This window comes from Hyperolius riggenbachi, chromosome 3 (genome assembly GCF_040937935.1).
Source record: "Hyperolius riggenbachi isolate aHypRig1 chromosome 3, aHypRig1.pri, whole genome shotgun sequence".
NCBI classification, from domain to species: Eukaryota; Metazoa; Chordata; class Amphibia; order Anura; family Hyperoliidae; genus Hyperolius; species Hyperolius riggenbachi.
In genome coordinates, this window is record NC_090648.1 from 371,891,011 (window position 1) to 371,913,196 (window position 22,186).

A 22,186-nucleotide genomic window follows, 5' to 3' on the forward strand; every position below is an offset into this window, starting at 1 on the left:
AGTCTACGGCGACGCAGTTAATTACTAGGCCGAATGCTACTCTTGTGGTATTCCCTGAAGATCTATTTTGGGCGAGACGGTGCGGCGGGCTCGACCGACCGGATAGGCCAGTATGCAGTGTGAACCCAAACATCAGGTTTTGAGAGATCCAAATACACTGGCCTGCCAGAAACCTCTCCTTTCACTTGGGACAGAATGCATAATGTACTTCGCCACATATCTGTGCGATTTGCACTTTGCACATTGACCCATGGGGGAGGAGAAGTTTATCCTCAGCTCGCAGGTAAAAAAAAACAAACAAAAAAAAAAACAGGTAAGCAAAAGACACATGTTACTTACCGGTAACGTCTTTTCCGGGAGTCGGAAGGACAGCACCCATATGAGATAAATTCCCTCCAGATACTATTGGACAGGAGAAGGTTAAAAATTAGCATACCCTGCAGCCGTATACATATATATATCCCTCACTTGCACTCACATTCAGTAACAATAAAGATGAACTCAAATTAATGCTCAATAACTCAATTTTTATTTTTCTTTACATCTATACAAATCAGGGTGGGTAGCCCGGGTGCTGTCCTTCCGACTCCCGGAAAAGACGTTACCGGTAAGTAACATGTGTCTTTCCCAGGGTCGTCTCCAGGACAGCACCCATATGAGACTACCAAGATTACACATATGTAACCTATATACCCTAGGGCGGGACAGCTGCCTGAAGTACCCTTCTTCCGAAGATTAAATCTCTACTGGAATCAAAGTTCAGCCTATAATGTTTTACGAATGTATTTTTATTTGACCATGTTGCGGCCCTACAGATCTGCTCTACGGAAACTCCTGCTCTCTCTGCCCAGGAGGTAGACACAGCACGTGTTGAATGTGCTTTGATCAATTGAGGCACTTCCTTTCCCTGAAGCTGATAGGCCATAGTAATTGTTTGCTTTATCCATCTGGCGATAGATGCCCTGGATGCCTGTTTTCCCCTATTGACACCAGAAAATAACACTAGCATTGCCTGTGTTTTTCTCCATGATCTCGTTGCTTCCAGATACTGAATTACACATCTCCTGACATCAAGACAATGAAAGTGTTCCTCCTTTTCATTAGAGGGGTCCTGACAGAAAGAAGGGAGGAAAATTTCCTGCGACCTATGAAAACTAGTACAAACCTTTGGTAAGAAAGTAGAATCTAATTTAAGTGTGATCTTATCCTCTGATATAATACAGTATGGTTCTGCTATGGAGAAAGCTTGGATCTCCCCCACTCTCCTAGCTGTTGCAATTGCAAGCAAAAAAGCAGTTTTTAGGGTTAACAACTTTTCAGTAATCTCCTGTATTGGCTCAAAAGGTGGACTCATAAGAACCTGAAGTACCAAGTTCAGGTCCCAAGGAGGCACGTGAGATTTAAATACTGGTTTAATTCTAGACATAGCTCGAAAAAATCTAATAAAGAATTCATTTTCTGCCAGTCTCTTTTGTAGAAAGACACTCAAGGCCGCGGTCTGTACTTTTAAAGTACTGATACTAAGTCCTTTTTCCAGTCCTGCTTGTAGAAACTCTAACGGGGTATATTCCTGTCTTGAATCCAGTTTGTTTTCATCGCACCAATGAAGATAGGTTCTCCATGCTTTCAGGTAGATTTTTCTAGTGACCATCTTCCTACTTTGTAGTAGAGTATTGGATAAATTGCCGGAAAATCCCTGTTTCTTTAATAGTTTTAATTCATCCTCCAGGCCGACAGATGCAGCATCTCCAGTTGCGGATGCATTATTGGACCCTGATGTAATAAATCCGGACGTAGGGGCAACATTACTGGTTCCTGTACTGATAACTTCCTTAACAGAGAAAACCAAGCTCTTTTTGGCCAGAAAGGTATTATTAGTATGCCTGACGCTTTCTCCCTGTAAATCTTGTTGAGGGTCTTTGGAATTAACCTGAACGGTGGAAAAGCATAAATTAGATGATCCCTCCAACTCAGTGCAAATGCATCCACTGTGACCGGATTGTCGGTGGGACAGAGGGAACAAAATCTGCGACATTTTGTATTTTTCCTGGTCGCAAATAAGTCTATTGTCGGAGTCCCCCATTTGCGTGTTAGACTCTGAAAGACCTCTTCGTTTAGTATCCATTCGTCTTGGCTCAGTTGTGAACGGCTGAGGTAATCTGCAACAACATTTAAGGTTCCCTTTAGGTGTACAGCCGTCAGAGATGCCAGATTCATCTCTGCCCACTGAAGGACCCTGCTCACCCTGTTGCATAATGTTCTGCTCCTGGTTCCTCCCTGATGATTTATGTGGGCTACCACTGTACTGTTGTCTGACCTGATTACTATATGCAGTCCCTGGATGTATACTTGGAATTGTAACAGTGCCATCCTCACTGCTTCCATCTCTCTGATGTTGGAATGAGCCCGGGCAAGATCCTTCTCCCAAGCTCCCTGAATTGGAATATTGTCCATATGTGCTCCCCAGCCCCAAGAGCTGGCATCTGTGGTTATTATCTTTTGATATGGCAAGTCCCATAGTCGGCCCTCCCCTAGGTGAGATGGCTCCAACCACCAATGCAGTGACATCTTGACATAGTGTGGTATTAGCACCCTCTTGTCCAAAGCATTCTGCTTCCTGTTCCAAGATTGTAAAATCCATAGTTGAAGCTGTCTTGAATGCATTTGGCCCCATAGGACCGCCGGGAATGAGGATGTCATAAGACCGAGCAGAGACATGGCTTTTCTTAGAGTGATGGTAGTTGAATCCTGAAAAGAAACAACATTCATTAATAAAAGTTCTCTTTTTTGAGCAGGGAGATAAACTCTTTGATTAACAGTATTTATCTGAAACCCCAGGAAAATCATAATCTGAGCTGGCGTAAGGGATGATTTTTTCCAATTGATTAACCACCCCACTGATTCAAGCACCAACACTGAGGTCTGAATCTGGGTGGATACTGACATAGCTGAGTCTCCCCATAAAAACAAATCATCTAGATACGCTATGATTTGAATCTCCTTAAGTCTCAAGAAAGCAAGGATTTCAGTCATCACTTTTGTAAACAACCAAGGTGCTGAAGAGAGGCCAAAAGGGAGAGCTGTAAATTGATAGTGTCTTACCTCGCCTGTTTGATGTATTGCAAACCTCATGAATGCTTGAGACTCCAGATGTATTGGAATATGAAGATATGCGTCCTGTAGATCCAGAGACGCCATGTAAGCTCCGCCTTGAAGTAATCCTAGAACAGACCGAATGTTGTCCATTTTGAATTTCCTGTAACGAATGAATTTGTTCAAAGTCTTTAGATTGAGAATAAGTCTGAAGTTGCCTTGAGGTTTTTTGACCAGGAATACTGGAGAATAAAACCCTTGTCCTCTTTGACATTCTGGAACTTCTCTTATCACCTGCTTTTTCCAAAGGTCTGACACTGCATTTTGTAAGGCTAAAGTCTGTTCTGCCATAATGGGGGGAGGGGTTATCAGGAATCTGTTGTTTGGTGTCTCTACAAACTCCAGTCTGTAACCCTCTAGTATAATCGTTCTTATCCACAAATTGTTGGTCAGTGTATACCAATTCTCTATGAAGTGAGCTAGTCTGCCTCCTACTGGAATCCTGGCGTCATTGTTTTTTAGGCACATTAGCTGGGGAGAAGGTAAAGGAGGATTTTCCCTTCTGATCCTTTTGCGCTCTCCAGTTTCTTCTAAACCCTGGCTTAGTGTCTGACTCCTGCTTTCTCGTACCCCGAAAGGAATGTCTGAACCTGAAAGTCTTTTTCTTATTTGGAAAGTTTTTCTTAAAGTCTGCTGATCTCTCTAATGTTTCATCTAATTTTTTGCCAAATAACAAATTACCTTCACATGGAAAACCACATAGTTTTATCTTGGAAGAAACATCACCTTCCCAGGGTCTCACCCATATACCCCTTCTTGCTGAGTTGGATAAAGCAGAAGCTCTTGCAGTTAGTCTCACTGTCTCATCTGCCGCATCTGTAAGATAATCTACTACATGAAATAGATTAGGAAAGGATTTGAGTATAACATCTCTAGGTGAACCCTCTGCAATATGCATCTCTAACTGTTGTAACCATATTTTTAATGATCTTGAGAAGGCCGTACTAGCTACTGCAGGTTTGAAAATTAAAGTAGTTGTTTCCCAATTTCTCCTTAATAGATTATCCACCTTCTTATCAAGGGGATCCTTCAGAACCCCAAAGTCCTCAAATTGTAAATCTGATTTACGAGATACCTTGGATAAAGCAGGATCCAATCTGGGAACTGGTCCCCAATTTTTCTGGTCCTCGGGTTTAAAGGGGTATTTCCTATTCATAGACTTAGGCCAAAAGGCTCTCCTTTCTGGGTTCTGCCATTCCTTATCAATTAATTCCTTTAATGTAGAGTGAACTGGGATAAAACTTTTTTGATTATCTGTCAGACTCTTATACATCTTGTCTAAAGTGAAAAGATCCTTTTCTTCTTCCTTAATATCCATAGTAGCAAACATAGCACTTAACAATTGATCCATATTATCCATAGAGAAAACAAATCTCTGTCCCTTTCTTGACTCCTGTGGCTTAACAGTCTCCTCTTCAGCACTCATTTCCTCCAGTGATGAAATTTCACCCTCTGAATGCTCTGAGTCTGAATTCCATTTCCTTTTATGCCCCTGCTGTGATTCGCCCACAGGCGTTAGTGTTTTGGGAGAGGAGGGAATCCCACTAGGTGGTAATGATTCAGGTACTGCTGAAGAGGTAGATGGGGCAGACTCTTTATAGGATTGGAAAGTAGCTTTTATTTCTGACTTCATCCATCCCATAAGGTCCTTAAACATATTCGGGGTTTCCTCTTTAACCACTTTCTGAGTACAGGAACTGCATAAACTTTTCCCTGATGCAGATGAAATTTTTGCTGCACATAAAGCACATTTCTTTTCTTTACGCTTTTGCTCTGCTTTGGGCAATTGTGCTGAAGCATGGCCTGATTCAGCTCTTGTTTCCTTTACTTTAACCGGCTTGTCAGCTTTATCCAGTCTGGGCTACAAGCAAGACAAAGAAAGGACTAATTACTAACTATAACATCAGAGACCAGAAGCAATAAAGCCCACACTGTGGGTTTACATACCAAACCAGCACTGGAGCTCTGTTCAGCAGATCCCTGCGGAGATAGGTCTGATCCTTCCATAGCAATTGAGTACAATGAAAAACAGACTGAGTTGCTTTTAAAAGACTGCCTGGTTCCACCTCAAAAGGCTTCCCCCCCTGCAGCCACAACCCTGCACATAAGTTCCCTCCTAACCCTCAGCTTGGACTTACTTTGCCACCAGCAGTGAAAGGGTTAAACCTGGACAGCTTGCAGCATCCTGGCGCTTCTGCAGCCTGCCGCCCCCACGCTTGTCCAGCTTCCGCTCTGCTTCCTAGAGGGGCGTGCCTAGGCTTCCTCCCCGGTCACCTGACCCGGATGAGCCAATCCGACCTCCGGAAGACGCCGACCAATGCGCGCGCACTGCACGCACAGATTCTCGCCATAAGCCCTAGCGTCTCCCTGAGGTCTGTAACATGAAGCCGGCGTCCTCTCCCCACATCAGTCCCGTCTGGCTGGTGTACACACGAGGGGAACAGCCGCTCAGAGCCTGCCATCTGACATGGACTCTCCTTGTCTCCACAACGATCCTCCTCCTTCCGTGGACAGGAATTAAACTGAATGTGAGTGCAAGTGAGGGATATATATATGTATACGGCTGCAGGGTATGCTAATTTTTAACCTTCTCCTGTCCAATAGTATCTGGAGGGAATTTATCTCATATGGGTGCTGTCCTGGAGACGACCCTGGGAAAAAGTTAATATTTGGTTACCAATGTTATTGTTTGGTTTGAACATATTTAATAAAGTTTAAAAAGTTAATGTTATTGAAGTGCTTTGCTGCTTGCTTGCTTTTTTTTTTTTTTTTTTTTTTCTTCTTCTCTCTTTTTTTCCAACCGACCAATCAGCTGCAGCACTGATGATGCATCCTGACAGAAGCATTGCGCTTCTGTCAGGTTACACAAAATCGGTGCATGCAGCGCTGTAGGACGAGATTTCTCCTCCACAGTAAAAAAGATACGTTTGCCGAGGCATATGGGCCAAGGTGTGGTGTTGGGGATTCATATGCTTTGGCAAGCACTTTGTATCAAAAAAACTCAAGCAATGATTTCTCCATTCACATCGATCAATGTGGATGAATAAATCAGGATTGCCTGGGCATACGAGCTGGTGGGTTTGGATTTTTGGGGTGGCAGCTCCTATGTCCAGGCGAACGCCTTCCCCTCCTTTTTGTTTTGTTTTTTTCGTTTTTCTTCTCTCTTTTTTTCTATCCAGACCGACCGACCGACCAATCAGCTGCAGCACTGATGGTGCATCCTGACAGAAGCATTGCGCTTCTGTCAGGTTACACAAAATCGGTGCATGCAGCGCTGTAGGACGAGATTTCTCCTCCACAGTAAAAAAGATACGTTTGCCGAGGCATATGGGCCAAGGTGTGGTGTTGGGGATTCATATGCTTTGGCAAGCACTTTGTATCAAAAAAGAACTCAAGCAATGATTTCTCCATTCACATCGATCAATGTGGATGAATAAATCAGGATTGCCTGGGCATACGAGCTGGTGGGTTTGGATTTTTGGGGTGGCAGCTCCTATGTCCAGGCGGACGCCTTCCCCTCCTTTTTGTTTTGTTTTTTTTCGTTTTTCTTCTCTCTTTTTTCTATCCAGACCGACCGACCGACCAATCAGCTGCAGCACTGATGGTGCATCCTGACAGAAGCATTGCGCTTCTGTCAGGTTACACAAAATCGGTGCATGCAGCGCTGTAGGACGAGATTTCTCCTCCACAGTAAAAAAGATACGTTTGCCGAGGCATATGGGCCAAGGTGTGGTGTTGGGGTTCATATGCTTTGGCAAGCACTTTGTATCAAAAAAGAACTCAAGCAATGATTTCTCCATTCACATCGATCAATGTGGATGAATAAATCAGGATTGCCTGGGCATACGAGCTGGTGGGTTTGGATTTTTGGGGTGGCAGCTCCTATGTCTCTCTTTCTTTTCTTTTTGTTTCACATTTTTTGGCAGATATTTGTTCATCCACATTGATCGATGCGAATGAAGGGATGTTTGCCATTCATTTTTCCTTTCAGCCCAGAATGCACTACCTGTATGCCCAATATAAGGAGTATAGCAGAAATACTGGCCATACATGTAATGATTGCAGAGGCCCTAAAATGCCAGGACAGACCCCACAAATGACCCCATTTTGGAAAGAGGACACCCCAAAGTATTCCGTGAGGTGCATGGTGAGTTCATAGAAGATTTTGTTTTTTGTCACAAGTTAGCATAAATTGTTGTTTTTTGTTTTTTTTCACAAAGTATCCTTTTCTGCTAACTTGTGACAAAAAAGAATTTTTTTTATAAACTCACCATGCCCCTCATGGAATACTTTGTGGTGTCTTATTTTTAAAATGGGGTCATTTGTGGGGTTTGTTAACTGTCCTGTCATGTGGGGGGGGGGGGGCTAAATTGTGAGCACCCCTGTAAAGCCCAAAGGTAGTCATTGCACGTTGGGCCCCTTAGCGCAGTTAGGCTGCAAAAAAGTGCCACACGTGCTATCGCCGTACCCGGGAGAAGTAGACCAATGTGTTTTAGGGTGTATTTTTACACATACCCATGATGGGTAGAAGAAATCACTCTGTAAATGACAATTTTTTGATTTTTTTTACACACATTTGTCCATTTACAGAGATATTTCTCCCACCCAATATGGGTATGTGTAAAAATACACCCCAAAACACATTGTACTACTTCTCCCGAGTACGGCAATACCACATGTGTGGCCCTTTTTTGCACCCTAACTGCGCTAAGGGGCCCAGAGTCCAATGAGTACCGTTAGCATTTCACAGGTCATTTTGAGAAATTTGGTTTCAAGACTACTCCTCACGGTTTAGGGCCCCTAAAATGCCAGAGCAGTATAGGAACCCCACAAATGACCCCATTTTAGAAAGAAGACACCCCAAGGTACTCAATTAGGAGTATGGTGAGTTCATAGAAGATTTTACTTTTTGTCACAAGTTAGCGGAAAATGATTGTTAATGGGTTTTTTTTACCAAGTGTCATTTTCCGCTAACTTGTGACAAAAAAAAAAATCTTCTATGAACTCACCATACTCCTAACGGAATACCTTGGGATGTCCTCTTTGTAAAATGGGGTCATTTGTGGGGTTCCTATACTGCTCTGGCATTTTAGGGGCCCTAAACCGTGAGGAGTAGTCTTGAAACCAAATTTCTCAAAATGACCTGTGAAATGGTAACGGTACTCATTGGACTCTGGGCCCCTTAGCGCAGTTAGGGTGCAAAAAAGTGCCACATATGTGGTATCGCTGTACTCGGGAGAAGTAGTACAATGTGTTTTGGGGTGTATTTTTACACATACCCATATTGGGTGGGAGAAATATCTCTGTAAATGGACAATTGTGTGTAAAGAAATCAAAAAATTGTCATTTACAGAGATATTTCTCCCACCCAATATGGGTATGTGTAAAAATACACCCCAAAACACATTGTACTACTTCTCCCGAGTACGGCGATACCACATGTGTGGCCCTTTTTTGCACCCTAACTGCGCTAAGGGGCCCAGAGTCCAATGAGTACCTTTAGCATTTCACAGGTCATTTTGAAACATTTGGTTTCAAGACTACTCCTCACGGTTTAGGGCCCCTAAAATGCCAGAGCAGTATAGGAACCCCACAAATGACCCCATTTTAGAAAGAAGACACCCCAAGGTACTCAATTAGGAGTATGGTGAGTTCATAGAAGATTTAGCTTTTTGTCACAAGTTAGCGGAAAATGATTTTTATTGGGTTTTTTTTACCAAGTGTCATTTTCCACTAACTTGTGACAAAAAAAAAATCTTCTATGAACTCACCATACTCCTAACGGAATACCTTAGGATGTCCTCTTTGTAAAATGGGGTCATTTGTGGGGTTCCTATACTGTCCTGGCATTTTAGGGGCCCTAAACCGTGAGGAGTAGTCTTGAAACCAAACTTCTCAAAATGACCTGTGAAATGCTAACGGTACTCATTGGACTCTGGGCCCCTTAGCGCAGTTAGGATGCAAAAAAGTGCCACACATGTGGTACCGCCGTACTCAGGAGAAGTAGTATTATGTGTTTTGGGGTGTATTTTTACACATACCCATATTGGGTGGGAGAAATATCTCTGTAAATTGACAATTGTGTGTAAAGAAATCAAAAAATTGTCATTTACAGAGGTATTTCTCCCACCCAATATGGGTATGTGTAAAAATACACCCCAAAACACATTGTACTACTTCTCCCGAGTACGGCGATACCACATGTGTGGCACTTTTTTGCACCCTAACTGCGCTAAGGGTCCCAGAGTCCAATGAGTACCTTTAGCATTTCACAGGTCATTTTGAAACATTTGGTTTCAAGACTACTCCTCACGGTTTAGGGCCCCTAAAATGCCAGAGCAGTATAGGAACCCCACAAATGACCCCATTTTACAAAGAGGACATCCCAAGGTATTCCGTTAGGAGTATGGTGAGTTCATAGAAGATTTTATTTTTTGTCACAAGTTAGCGGAAAATGACACTTGGTAAAAAAAACCAATAACAATCATTTTCCGCTAACTTGTGACAAAAAGTAAAATCTTCTATGAACTCACCATACTCCTAATTGAGTACCTTGGGGTGTCTTCTTTCTAAAATGGGGTCATTTGTGGGGTTCCTATACTGCCCTGGCATTTTAGGGGCCCTAAACCGTGAGGAGTAGTCTTGAAACCAAATTTCTCAAAATGACCTGTGAAATGCTAACGGTACTCATTGGACTCTGGGCCCCTTAGCGCAGTTAGGATGCAAAAAAGTGCCACACATGTGGTACCACCGTACTCAGGAGAAGTAGTATTATGTGTTTTGGGGTGTATTTTTACACATACCCATATTGGGTGGGAGAAATATCTCTGTAAATTGACAATTGTGTGTAAAGAAATCAAAAAATTGTCATTTACAGAGGTATTTCTCCCACCCAATATGGGTATGTGTAAAAATACACCCCAAAACACATTGTACTACTTCTCCCGAGTACGGCGATACCACATGTGTGGCACTTTTTTGCACCCTAACTGCGCTAAGGGGCCCAGAGTCCAATGAGTACCTTTAGCATTTCACAGGTCATTTTGAAACATTTGGTTTCAAGACTACTCCTCACGGTTTAGGGCCCCTAAAATGCCAGAGCAGTATAGGAACCCCACAAATGACCCCATTTTACAAAGAGGACATCCCAAGGTATTCCGTTAGGAGTATGGTGAGTTCATAGAAGATTTTATTTTTTGTCACAAGTTAGCGGAAAATGACACTTGGTAAAAAAAACCCAATAACAATCATTTTCCGCTAACTTGTGACAAAAAGTAAAATCTTCTATGAACTCACCATACTCCTAATTGAGTACCTTGGGGTGTCTTCTTTGTAAAATGGGGTCATTTGTGGGGTTCCTATACTGCCCTGGCATTTTAGGGGCCCTAAACCGTGAGGAGTAGTCTTGAAACCAAATGTCTCAAAATGACCTGTGAAATCCTAAAGGTACTCATTGGACTTTGGGCCCCTTAGCGCAGTTAGGGTGCAAAAAAGTGCCACACATGTGGTATCGCCGTACTCAGGAGAAGTAGTACAATGTGTTTTGGGGTGTATTTTTATACATACCCATGCTGAGTGGGAGAAATAACTCTGTAAATGGACAATTGTGTGTAAAAAAATCAAAAAATTGTCATTTGCAGAGATATTTCTCCCACCCAGCATGGGTATGTGTAAAAATACACCCCAAAACACATTGTACTACTTCTCCCGAGTATAGCGATACCATATGTGTGACACTTTTTTGCAGCCAAACTGCGCTAAGAGGCCCACAGTGCAATGACTACTTTTAGGCTTTACAGGGGTGCTTACAATTCCGCACCCCCCAAAATGCCAGGACAGTAAACACACCCCATAAATGACCCCATTTTGAAAAATAGACACTTCAAGGTATTCATTGAGGGGCATGTTGAGTCCATGGCAGATTTCATTTTTTTTTGTTACAAGTTAGCAGAAATGGAAACCTTTTTTTTTTTTTTTTTTTGTGACAAACTGTCATTTTCCGCTAACTTGTGACAAAAAATAAAATCTTCTATGAACTCACTATGCCTCTCAGTGAATACTTTGGGATGTCTTCTTTCCAAAATGGGGTTATTTGTGGGGTATTTATACTATCCTGGAATTTTAGCACCTCATGAAACATGACAGGTAGTCAGGAAAGTCAGAGATGCTTAAAAATGGGAAAATTCACTTTTTGCACCATAGTTTGTAAACGCTATAACTTTTACCCAAACCAATAAATATACACTGAATGGGTTTTTTTTCATCAAAAACATGTTTGTCCACATTTTTCGCGCTGCATGTATACAGAAATTTTACTTTATTTGAAAAATGTCAGCACAGAAAGTTAAAAAAATCATTTTTTTGCCAAAATTCATGTCTTTTTTGATGAATATAATAAAAAGTAAAACTCGCAGCAGCAATCAAATAGCATCAAAAGAAAGCTGTATTAGTGAGAAGAAAAGGAGCCAAAATTCATTTAGGTGGTAGGTTGTATGAGCGAGCAATAAACCGTTAAAGCTGCAGTGGTCTGAATGGAAAAAACAGCGCTGGTCCTTAAGGGGGGGTAAAGGCTGAGTCCTCAAGTGGTTAAACCAATGCCAAACTGACAGATGGATCTCAAAGGTATGTGTACACTATAAGGGCCCATGTACAGGCACAGGACTTTAAGTAGAAGTAAACCTGCAATTAAAATAAACTGGTGAAATAAAGACTTGCTTTAAATAGCATTATCCTGAAATCCAACTGTCTTATTTTGTATTTAAAGGTTAAAATTAGGGATGATCGGAAAGAGCAAATTCCGTTCCGCCGGATTTCGCGGATTCTGCCAGCGCTAAATTCCGTCGCTATGATAATTACGCCGGATTTTTGCGGAATTCTGCGGAATTCCCGAAAAATTTAAATTTTCGCAAATGGAACCTTATTTATGCTAAATGGTAGCCCATAGAACCTATTGACTGTTTCCTTAGTCCTTTTTCTCCTCCCTTCCTCCCCCTTTCCTCCCGGAGGGAGGAGGGTCTCGTCTTCCAGGGAATTGTAGGCTTTCAAAAGCCAGCTTACATACCTTGGCCGGGAATTGAACCCAGGTCTAGTGCTTGGTAGGCAGCTCTCTTCACCACTATACCACCACCAACACTACATGCTGAAGCCAGCCTAGCATGTGCCATTATGATATATTCAAGAGAAAAATGAGCTTGCTTAGGGATTTGTAGGATGTCAAAAGCCAACTCACATACATTGGCCAGGAATTGAACCCAGGCCTACCGCTCTGTAGGCTGCTATCCTAACCATTACACCACCAACACAACACACTACAATGCTACATGCTGAAGCCAGCCTAGCATGTACCATTGTGATATATCCAAGAGAAAAATGAGCTCGTTTAGGGAATTGTAGGATTTCAAAAGCCAGCTTACATACATTGGCCGGGAATTGAACCCAGGTCTGTAACGATTGCGGAATCGTCTCCGTGGTCAGCGCACCAGACGTGCGCTGACGCGGCGGATTTCCTCCACAAGCGTATTATTGCGGACACCCAGGCTAGGTGCTATGCACCCGCAGAGGGCAATTCCCACCGGCAGATGGCGCTGTGGAGTGCAGGCGAACACAGCCGCTGCACAGCCACAGATGCCAAATGGGAATTGTACAGATCCGGGACAAGGTACAATCAGGCAGGGCTGGATAGCCCACAGGGAACAGAGCAAAAGGACAGAACCAATGTGTGCCCACCAAATTAGTCGCCACCCAGCGACGGCGAACACACAACGGCAGAAACGAAGTAGGAAACGCAATCGCAAGAATGGCGATTGCCAATAGCGACACAAGACTGAGCAGGACAGAGCACAAGGGTAGCAAAGGCACAGCAAATCATACAAAGAGAAAGATAAAGAAAATAACAAATGCTAGCTGAACGCGAACACCGCACTCATTCGCAACAGTGCACGCGTTCGTGCGCGGTCTCCGCGTGTTACGCACAACAGAGACAAGCACGCCTAACTAACCAAAGACAGACAAACACGAAACAGAGAACGCGAGCGCTTGCTTAACGGTTACCTCACCGAGCCTACAGCAAGCGTTTCGAATCAGACAAGACAGACACACGAAAACAGGGACAAGCGAGAGATAGGATCCACAGCACTAGCGAAAAGTGGCTAGCGCGATCCAAGTACAGAGTAGCAGAACAGAAGGATCCCCAGCGCTAGCGAAAAGTGGCTAGCGCGATCCCAGAAGACAGAACAGAAGGATCCCCAGCGCTAGCGAAAAGTAGCTAGCGCGATCCCAGGAGACAGAACAGAAGGATCCCCAGCGCTAGCGAAAAGTGGCTAGCGCGATCCCAGGAGACAGAACAGAAGGATCCAAACACACGGCAGACAGAACAGATGAGGTAGGCAGAAACAACCGCTGTTCCAACCTACACTCCAGACTCAATCAGAAGGATCCACAGCCGCTAACGCTAGGGCTTGTGCGATCCAAACACAAGACAGACGGAACAGGCAAAACAGATAATACAACCTGACTGGACTAGAAGGGGAGCCTAAAGCAACCCCCAGGAATTAACTATACTAGATAGCAATGGCTGACACTCCAGCAGTGTCCATCAGGAACAGACCATGGAAGGGAAATGTCCAGCCAAAGCATTCTGGGAGCAGAATGCTTTTATAGTGCTAGTCATCAAAAGAAGGCAGGTAACGGATTTGCATGACTAATGTATGCAAATTTCTCAGCAACACAAGCTGCAGAACTGACAGAAAGTCTCTCTTAAAGAGACCTGCAGAATGCAGACGTGAACAGTGGTCAAAACGCTGCCTGTCTGCACAGGCAGCTGAGCAGATTCTCACAGTACCCCCCCCCCCTTCTAGGGTCGAATTCCAGACGACCCTCAAAACCGATATCTCCAAACCATTCTAACAGAAGACTCATGAAGGTCGGGGCAGCCCGACAAGGTCCAATTCCAGAGTCAGTCCACCCGAAACCGACCTCATCGGAAACAGAAGCCACCGAAACATGCCCATCAGTACTACCAGTCTCAGTATAACACCCATCAGGACTGTGAACGCCAGAGAAGAAGCCATCGACACCCTCCAGACAATACCCACCACCTTCCAAGGAGCGTCCGAAAATACCAAACCTGCCACAATACCTGTTCGAAGTGTCCCTTACAACACAAAAGCCACCGTTGATCTTATCCAGGGTACCAAGCAAAATCTCTCCCGGAATCTCCCAGAACCTTTTGAAGCTCCACAGAGATCCCAAGAGGGTAGAACAATCACCAGGCTCACATGGAGAATTACCAAGAACCCCCATGGAACCAATGACAATTCCGGATTCAGAATTACGAGGACACCCATCAAGATCAAGACTTTCAGGGACCACTTCTGGGCATGCAAGCAGGCAGGCCATATCAGAGCATGTCTCCACCGAGGAAGCATCTGAGTACGCTGGTAACCGAGGCACACTTGGGCTTTCTAGGTCACAGAGCACACTGGGGTACACCAGCACAGGAGAAACCTCAGGACATGTCGGGGAACTGCCAACCTCAGAGTCCGGCACGTCAAGACCAAAACCAGTACCGGGCAGAGAATCATCATGAGTGGAGGTCACAGGCACTGGACTTTCAAAAGAAGACTCGGATACAAATTCAGAAATTTCTGTGACAATAATATCATCATTGACTACACAGGCGTGAAGCTCCATCAGAGCTGAAAAGGTAGCCAGCAAGGCAGCAATGCCTACTGAAGTGGGCAACACCTCAGAAGGACTTGGGGGGCAGGAGACGTCTCCTACAAGTTCTGCACCCTTTGGGAGGAACTCGGAGATCTCCAGGAGGTCAGACAGGACCTCAGGAACATCCTTTTTCAAGTTTCCTAAGAAGGATTCTGAACTATCCATGTTACAGGGCAAGGCTTGAACTTTATTTTGTGAACCGGGCAGATGTCCCAGGGAAGGTTCCACCATAAACTGAGACTGAATTTCATCATCAGGACAGGGATACACAGAAATATCTAGTGAAACTAACTCTGGCTTTCTGAGTTTCGTTTCACTGCAGGGAAATTCCTCCATAGCAGTCAAACCAGACTGCAATTCCAAAATAGCAGAGAAACAGGTAACAATGGTTGCAATACCTAGACGAGCCTCTAGGGACACTGCAGGACATTTTAAACAAGGTAATATTGACTCATCCAGATTACTGGGTGGAGAGTCAGTACTTACTTCAGAATCAGACTCGCAAATGTCAATGCGAGTGGACATAATGTCTTTATTCATGATACAGGGCAGGCTCAGAGACACCTTCTCTGGACAGAGCAAAGGTGCTTCAGTATCAGGTTTACAAAACCAAAGTGCTGTCTCACTCTTAGACTCGGCTAACGATGTCGAATCCGAGGAGACAGAACGCAAAATTTGCGAATCCACAATCGCTTTAGGTTGCGAAACCGAACACTCCAAAGACAGGGATTCTGAGGTCTCCAGGCTGGATTGCTGGATCTCAGAAACGCCAGCTGACAATGTACCTTTACAAACGTCACCTGAATGACGTACACGTAATTCATTCAGAATCATTTTCCACATACAAATCAGCGGGCTCACAAAGTCAAATTCACACCCCTTTTTTTCTCTTAAGGCGGAAGCATAACTTATACATGCTCTCAAGACAGATTCACTTCTGGCAATGTAGTACTCACAAAACGACTCTGAATCGTTCTCCAATTCATACACCAACGCTTCGAGCTGTTTTTTCTGGAACGGGGGCTCCCATTCACACCTGACTAGGTCTGAGCATTCATACTGAACCATGTTAGGGGAAGTTGTGACAACAACATGAGGAATCATATTAATTTTACTCTTGAAACTGCATAGTTTGGGAATTTTCCCCATAGCAAGATCATAGATGGAGCATCTTAAAGTAGTACTGAGAGAAGATCTGTTTTTACATGACAAGGGATCACACAAATCATTGACAAACCTGACACACTCACGCCGATCACAATCGACAGGAACATCTGAGAAACCGGCATCAGATCGCACAGATTTAACCTCTAAACAAACGGGAGAAACTCCATCAGAATTCACGCAGGTGTCCACAGTCAAGGCACACCCATTCATTTCAGGTCGCACAGTGTCCAAACTCACTTGCTTTACCCCAGAAAGACAGGAATAATCATGTGACAATGGTGTCTCTTTATTGGAAATAATTGGTTGGTGTGTGTGCAATTCGTCCAAAATAGTCTGCCACACATAAATCACCAGATCCACATCACACTCATCACATTCATCAGAATCGATCAAAAGGTACATAGAGTCGAGACAATCATTCAGGTCATCCGCGCTCTTTGCGATATAAAAATCGCAAAAGGCTTTCCAATCGAAATCAAACTCTTCCAACAAGGCCCCAATCTCCCATGAGGCAAATGGCGGTTCAAACAACCCAGTATCTAGGTAATCTCCATATGGGTTGGGGTCAGGAACGAGGACAGACTTTTTAACTGCTTTAATGTAGTGTGCGATCCTACCTATAATAGGATCCACATATGCCTTTGCCTCAGGCAATGACATCTGAACAAAATCGAAGGTTCCCTCTGCCCTGGGGATTTTGGTTGGGCTGGACATTCTGTAACGATTGCGGAATCGTCTCCGTGGTCAGCGCACCAGACGTGCGCTGACGCGGCGGATTTCCTCCACAAGCGTATTATTGCGGACACCCAGGCTAGGTGCTATGCACCCGCAGAGGGCAATTCCCACCGGCAGATGGCGCTGTGGAGTGCAGGCGAACACAGCCGCTGCACAGCCACAGATGCCAAATGGGAATTGTACAGATCCGGGACAAGGTACAATCAGGCAGGGCTGGATAGCCCACAGGGAACAGAGCAAAAGGACAGAACCAATGTGTGCCCACCAAATTAGTCGCCACCCAGCGACGGCGAACACACAACGGCAGAAACGAAGTAGGAAACGCAATCGCAAGAATGGCGATTGCCAATAGCGACACAAGACTGAGCAGGACAGAGCACAAGGGTAGCAAAGGCACAGCAAATCATACAAAGAGAAAGATAAAGAAAATAACAAATGCTAGCTGAACGCGAACACCGCACTCATTCGCAACAGTGCACGCGTTCGTGCGCGGTCTCCGCGTGTTACGCACAACAGAGACAAGCACGCCTAACTAACCAAAGACAGACAAACACGAAACAGAGAACGCGAGCGCTTGCTTAACGGTTACCTCACCGAGCCTACAGCAAGCGTTTCGAATCAGACAAGACAGACACACGAAAACAGGGACAAGCGAGAGATAGGATCCACAGCACTAGCGAAAAGTGGCTAGCGCGATCCAAGTACAGAGTAGCAGAACAGAAGGATCCCCAGCGCTAGCGAAAAGTGGCTAGCGCGATCCCAGAAGACAGAACAGAAGGATCCCCAGCGCTAGCGAAAAGTAGCTAGCGCGATCCCAGGAGACAGAACAGAAGGATCCCCAGCGCTAGCGAAAAGTGGCTAGCGCGATCCCAGGAGACAGAACAGAAGGATCCAAACACACGGCAGACAGAACAGATGAGGTAGGCAGAAACAACCGCTGTTCCAACCTACACTCCAGACTCAATCAGAAGGATCCACAGCCGCTAACGCTAGGGCTTGTGCGATCCAAACACAAGACAGACGGAACAGGCAAAACAGATAATACAACCTGACTGGACTAGAAGGGGAGCCTAAAGCAACCCCCAGGAATTAACTATACTAGATAGCAATGGCTGACACTCCAGCAGTGTCCATCAGGAACAGACCATGGAAGGGAAATGTCCAGCCAAAGCATTCTGGGAGCAGAATGCTTTTATAGTGCTAGTCATCAAAAGAAGGCAGGTAACGGATTTGCATGACTAATGTATGCAAATTTCTCAGCAACACAAGCTGCAGAACTGACAGAAAGTCTCTCTTAAAGAGACCTGCAGAATGCAGACGTGAACAGTGGTCAAAACGCTGCCTGTCTGCACAGGCAGCTGAGCAGATTCTCACAAGGTCTAGTGCTTGGTAGGCTGCTATCCTAACCATTATACCACCAACACAACACACTACAATGCTACATGCCGAAGCCAGCCTAGCATGTACCATTGTGATATATCCAAGAGAAAAATGAGCTTGCTTAGGGAATTGTAGGATTTCAAAAGCCAGCTTACATACATTGGCCGGGAATTGAACCCAGTTCTAGTGCTTGGTAGGCTGCTATCCTAACCATTATACCATTGTAGTGTGTTGTGTCGGTGGTATAATGGTTAGGATAGCAGCATACAAAACACTAGATATGGGTTCGAACTGTCAGGAATTCATCTTGTCAGTATTACAATGCTGCTGTGGGCTTTCCGGAAAGCTGGCTCAGGCAGTTGGCTTCTTCCTCCTCTCCTCCACATGGGCATGTGTGCACAAACATGTGTTGGAGTGTGACCACTCCCGATGGGCACCCATGTCTTTTTCCCTCTGAAGGCGCCACTAGCCACTGGAGGTAAGTTGTTAAAGAACAAGTGACACCCATGCTAACCTAGAAATAAAAAACACATATATAAGTAGATAAATACTACCTCTACTTACTTAACAGATGTATTGTGCTATCCACGTAATTATTCCTGTGAATTTTATAAAGGAAAAGCAGAAAATCCTATTCTAGGCAGTGGCCATTTTGCCAAGCTAATGCTGACATCATATCCTCCCTGACTCTTGTTTTCCCCCCTCCCTTCTCTTGCTCATTGTGTATCTGCCCTCCTCCAAAAGTCTTCAGACACTCCCACTGAGGTGTATACTAGGAACTGCACTGTCTTTTTTATTTACTTACTTTTATTTACTCCTCCAATCGCTGAGTCACCTCAGCCTTGCTTGTAAACACAAGTGATCAGAGGGTGTTTCTAATAAGCAGCTAGGCAGGGAAATAAATGGAAGAGGTTGAATATATTATAGATAAAAAGAACTCCCAGCATTCAATTTTTTGGCACCGACTACTAAAGGGCCAGTGCTCCTAAAGTATGTGATACTGTAACTACAAATCATAACAGCAGAAAATGTTTTGAATGTTTTGAATGCAGGATTAGCATCTTTATCACTTAATACACTCAGACCAGTTGCTGTTGAAATTTGATTTTTATGGTGACAATACCCCTTTAATTAATTGTGATGAGTAGCCAATTGGACATTATGTTGCTAGCTAAGCCAATGAGTTGCTGGGAAATGCAATCCCACGGGATGGTCATGGCCCTAATAAAGTTCTGCCACATCCAATGGAAAATGAAAGCATAAGTTCTCCCTCCCAAATATTAGTTAGCAAAGGTGAATTAGGGGATGATCCCATTACACACACAATGTTCGTATTTGATGCAGGTGTTCTATCTAGAGAACAATGACCTAGAGATCTGTGCCAGCAGAGTGGGAGTTTTTTTTCTTAGCACAGAGCCATCGCCTGAAATCCTTTATTGCATCCATCTGCTCCCTCCTGTCAGAAGGGTCAGCTCTATGGTACAGAGACAGATTAAGGTGAAATGGGGCCTTAGGCAAGTAGCAACTTTGGGCCTTCCCTTGATGGCCACTTGTTTTTTTTGGTAGGATTTAAAGGGGGCTAGCATCATTTAGGCACCTAGTGTCACTCCCGGCCCTAGTCAACCATCCAAGTTGCCTTGTGGGTGATCCGGCTCTGCTATGGAAAAAGGAAAAGACTTGTTGGTGCCTCTTCTAGCTCCTCCATTACAACTTCATGTGGGTGCTAATGGGATAGAGTGAGGAGTTTGAACAGCACACAGACTTCTTTCATTTTACCCAAGCTGCATCTTACAGCCCATCTAACATCGCAAACTCAGCCAGCAATAAACATTTTTTTTTATTTGTTATTCATTACCAGTTCTATGTGTAAAATATCAAATACTATCAAAAGGAAAGGTATTTCCCAATAGACTGGGTGGACTGCAACATAAAAATCACGACAGAACATAAGTGGCATTTTTTTGTTAAGACTTACTAGACTGATGTCCCCTCTATTAAGATAGGCAGATGAAACTTCAAATTTAAATAATTGATTTATGCCCAGACCTCTACAGACTTCATAATAGGGGGTGATATGGGTGGAACTGATATACCTCCTCCCTCCTTACTGCTTCCCCCCCTACTTCTTTGCTCCTCCTGTAAATATCAGCATCCACATGGGTGTCACGCATGTGTAATAATTTAAGGCTAAAAACACTGCAATACAATAAGGTCCTGCTCTTATCCACAATAGTGTATTGTTCATGGAATTTTCTGTTTAAGCAATGTTTCCTCCCATTCTCAGGTGTAGCTGGGCAGCGGATCCCTCACTCCTGTTAGCCGCCACCCCTCTTTAGGGAATGGAATATCCCTATATTTAATTCTGTCTGGGTCATAGAAGAGATCCAGATCTCAGTTATTGTTTAGGGAATAAGGTTCGGTTCGCGTAAAAGTTCGAGAACCGCAATAGACTTCAATGGGGAGGCGAACTTTGAAAAATAGAAAAAAATATGCTGGCCACAAAAGTGATGGAAAAGATGTTTCAAGGGGTCTAACACCTGGAAGGGGGCATGGCGGAGTGGGATACATGCCCAAAGTCCCGGGGAAAAATCTGGATTTGACGCAAAGCAGCGTTTTAAGGGCAGAAATCACATTGAATGCTAAATTGCAGGCCTAAAGTGCTTTCAAACATCTTGCATGGGTATACATCAATCAGGGAGTGTAATTAGAGTTCTGCTTCACACAAAGCTAGGTATATGCAATGATGAGGTGGGTTAAGTAAACACAACAGGTACTGGGTAGTTAGATGCAGTGAGCTGGGTTCACTGAACAGTAAAGGTACTTAAGATGCAGTGAGGTGGGTTCTCACTCAACACAACAGGTTTTTAGATGCAGTGAGCTGGGTTCACTCAACACAAAGCTAGGTAAATGCAGTGATGAGGTGGGTTAAGTAAACACAACAGGTACTGGGGTATATGCAGTACTGTGTGCAGCTCCCTGTCACACACACAGGTAGTCACTGAATGTGCTGGGCTGCTGGCAGTGACACACACACTATCAATTAGCAAGGCTGTGCATGCAACAAAAGAGTCAGTTTGACACACAGAAAAAAATAAATATGTACAGGATGAGCTCTGAAAAGAGCTGTTGCTGTTGATGGGTGCTTTAAAAGCAATAATAATCAGTCAGGAGCAAGCAAAGTAGCCTAGAACCTAACTAATCTGTCCCTAGGAGAAAAAGTCTGCAGCAGCTGTCCCTTTCCTCTCTCTAGCAGGCACACGAGCGAGTGTAATGGCCGCCGGACCCTGTCTTATATAAGGGGGGGGGCTCCAGGGCTTAGTGTAGCCTGAATGGCTACAATGTGCCTGCTGACTGTGCTGCAGAGGGTCAAAGTTGACCCTCATAGTGCATTATGGGGCGAATCGAAGTTCCGCAAAAGTTCGCCTGCTGCAGGCGAACGCGAACCCCCTAAGTTCGCCCGGAACCGTTCGCCGGCGAACCGTTCGCTACATCTCTAGTATACACCCACATTCAACTTTCTGAGAGCCTTCCCTCTCCACGTGCCTTAGCCTTTTTAGACATACAAAAGGCGTTTGATTCAGTGGAGTGGGAGTACCTGTGGGCCACGGTCTCTAAGCTAGGGTTCGGACCAAAGTTCATCTCCTGGCTCAGAACTATATATAAATGCCCTGGCACTAAGATCAAAATTGGAACGGAAGTTTCAGAAAATATACAGTTAGGTAGGGGTTCCAGACAGGGATGCCCTCTCTCCCCGGCCCTCTTCGCGATGGCCATGGAGCCTATCGCTGCTGCCATTCGCCAGCATCTACGCATAAGTGGCTTTCGTGTGGGGGGGGGGGGCTGGATGAGAGGGTGTCCTTATATGCCGATGATTTAGTCATTTACCTTGAATCCCCTGACATCTCTATTACTGGAGTATTGGAAATTTTCAGGGTTTTCTCTCCGTTCACAGGCCTGCAAGTGAACTGGGGGGAATCTAAACTACTCCCTCTGGGCAACACTCTCTTAGCTCCAACCCCACTGGAAGTTG

At 44.4% G+C, this 22,186-nt stretch overlaps 1 protein-coding gene across 1 annotated transcript; it reads right to left on the reverse strand.

Annotated features, from left to right (window-relative positions):
- Positions 1–625: 625 nt before the first annotated feature.
- On the reverse strand, positions 626–4,471 carry LOC137562343 (uncharacterized). The gene is made up of 3 exons (XM_068273679.1): positions 4,229–4,471; positions 3,103–3,256; positions 626–2,748 (listed from the first exon to the last, which is right to left on the reverse strand). Exons 1-3 carry the CDS (start codon positions 4,469–4,471, stop codon positions 695–697), a joined length of 2,451 nt encoding a protein of 816 aa, XP_068129780.1. The 3' UTR covers positions 626–694.
- Positions 4,472–22,186: the final 17,715 nt, after the last annotated feature.

Excerpts from the sequence above, each read along its gene's own strand:
- LOC137562343 (XM_068273679.1), bottom strand. The coding sequence starts at position 4,471 with ATGGATATTAAGGAAGAAGAAAAGGATCTTTTCACTTTAGACAAGATG. Across the intron at positions 3,257-4,228 it reads TGGATCCTGCTTTATCCAAG|GAAATTCAAAATGGACAACA; the intron begins GTATCTCGTAAA and ends CATTCGTTACAG. Across the intron at positions 2,749-3,102 it reads CAATACATCAAACAGGCGAG|GATTCAACTACCATCACTCT; the intron begins GTAAGACACTAT and ends GTTTCTTTTCAG.